Genomic DNA, 900 nt, shown 5'->3' on the forward strand with positions numbered 1-900 from the left:
TGCTGATGTTGTTGCTGCTGTCCCAGGCAGGGGTAACCGTGTCGAAGGCCCACAGATGGACCTTGGGGGTAGGCGTTCTGGCAGCTCGAGGGCCCAGGTGGAGGGGCTCCTTGGCGTAGTAGAATAGGAGGGCTCACACCACAAGCCAGTCCACCAGAGGAGGACACTCCTGCCTGGGGAGATGAGTAGTTTGGTCCTGGTGTGCTGTGAACCTCTGAGAAACAGCTGGAAACAGATGAGGGGAAAGCGGGGAAAAAAAGGAGAAGAAAGAAAGAAGGGATTAGCCTTATCAGAAAAAACAAATTCCTTTGTAACGACATGATGTGGTTGGGTTGTTTTGACGTTGCTGGTTTGGCCTGGAGTCCCTACTGACATGTCAGCGCTATCGTCCTCCTTGCTGATGTACTCTTCCAGGATACTGGTGTCGATGTTGGCTGGCTCCAGAGAACTGGTAATATCATGACCTGCGATGAAGGGAGGGTTGGGAACACGGAGGAGGGTGGGGAGGGGGATGGAGAGCATCTGGGGATTAGCAACAGGAATCTGTCAGCAGCTCGACACAGTGCCACAGCAGCACTGATTTCAACACAAACTGGTGTTGCAACAATTCTCTTGAATTTTGAATAAAATCTTACTGTGAGGACACATTACAATGATTCAGTACAATTAATTTATTACACATTTAACTAGAATTCTATCAGTGGATATGTATTTACTGCAGCTGCATTTTCCCAGTGAAAACTATGATAAACTTTGTTATTGTTTCTATTTTTATGCTTTACTGCAACTTAATGACCACCTGCCACTAAAATGTGAAGGCAGATTCTGCCATCTGTGTGTGTGTGTGTGTGTGTGTGTGTGTGTGTGTGTGTGTGTGTGTGTGTGTGTGTGTGTGTGTGT

The 900-nt window shown here is 47.4% G+C and overlaps 1 protein-coding gene across 1 annotated transcript; it reads right to left on the reverse strand.

Moving 5' to 3' along the window:
* Positions 1–15: 15 nt before the first annotated feature.
* LOC106512477 (myelin regulatory factor) lies at positions 16–464 on the reverse strand (the record flags this gene model as incomplete). Its single annotated transcript, XM_014001086.1, is given in 2 exon segments — positions 16–225; positions 374–464. Coding segments are annotated over 2 exon segments (301 nt in total), but the record flags the coding sequence as incomplete, so codon positions are not given.
* Positions 465–900: the final 436 nt, after the last annotated feature.

Source organism: Austrofundulus limnaeus, unplaced genomic scaffold (assembly GCF_001266775.1).
Source record: "Austrofundulus limnaeus strain Quisiro unplaced genomic scaffold, Austrofundulus_limnaeus-1.0 Scaffold7269, whole genome shotgun sequence".
Lineage (NCBI taxonomy): Eukaryota > Metazoa > Chordata > Actinopteri > Cyprinodontiformes > Rivulidae > Austrofundulus > Austrofundulus limnaeus.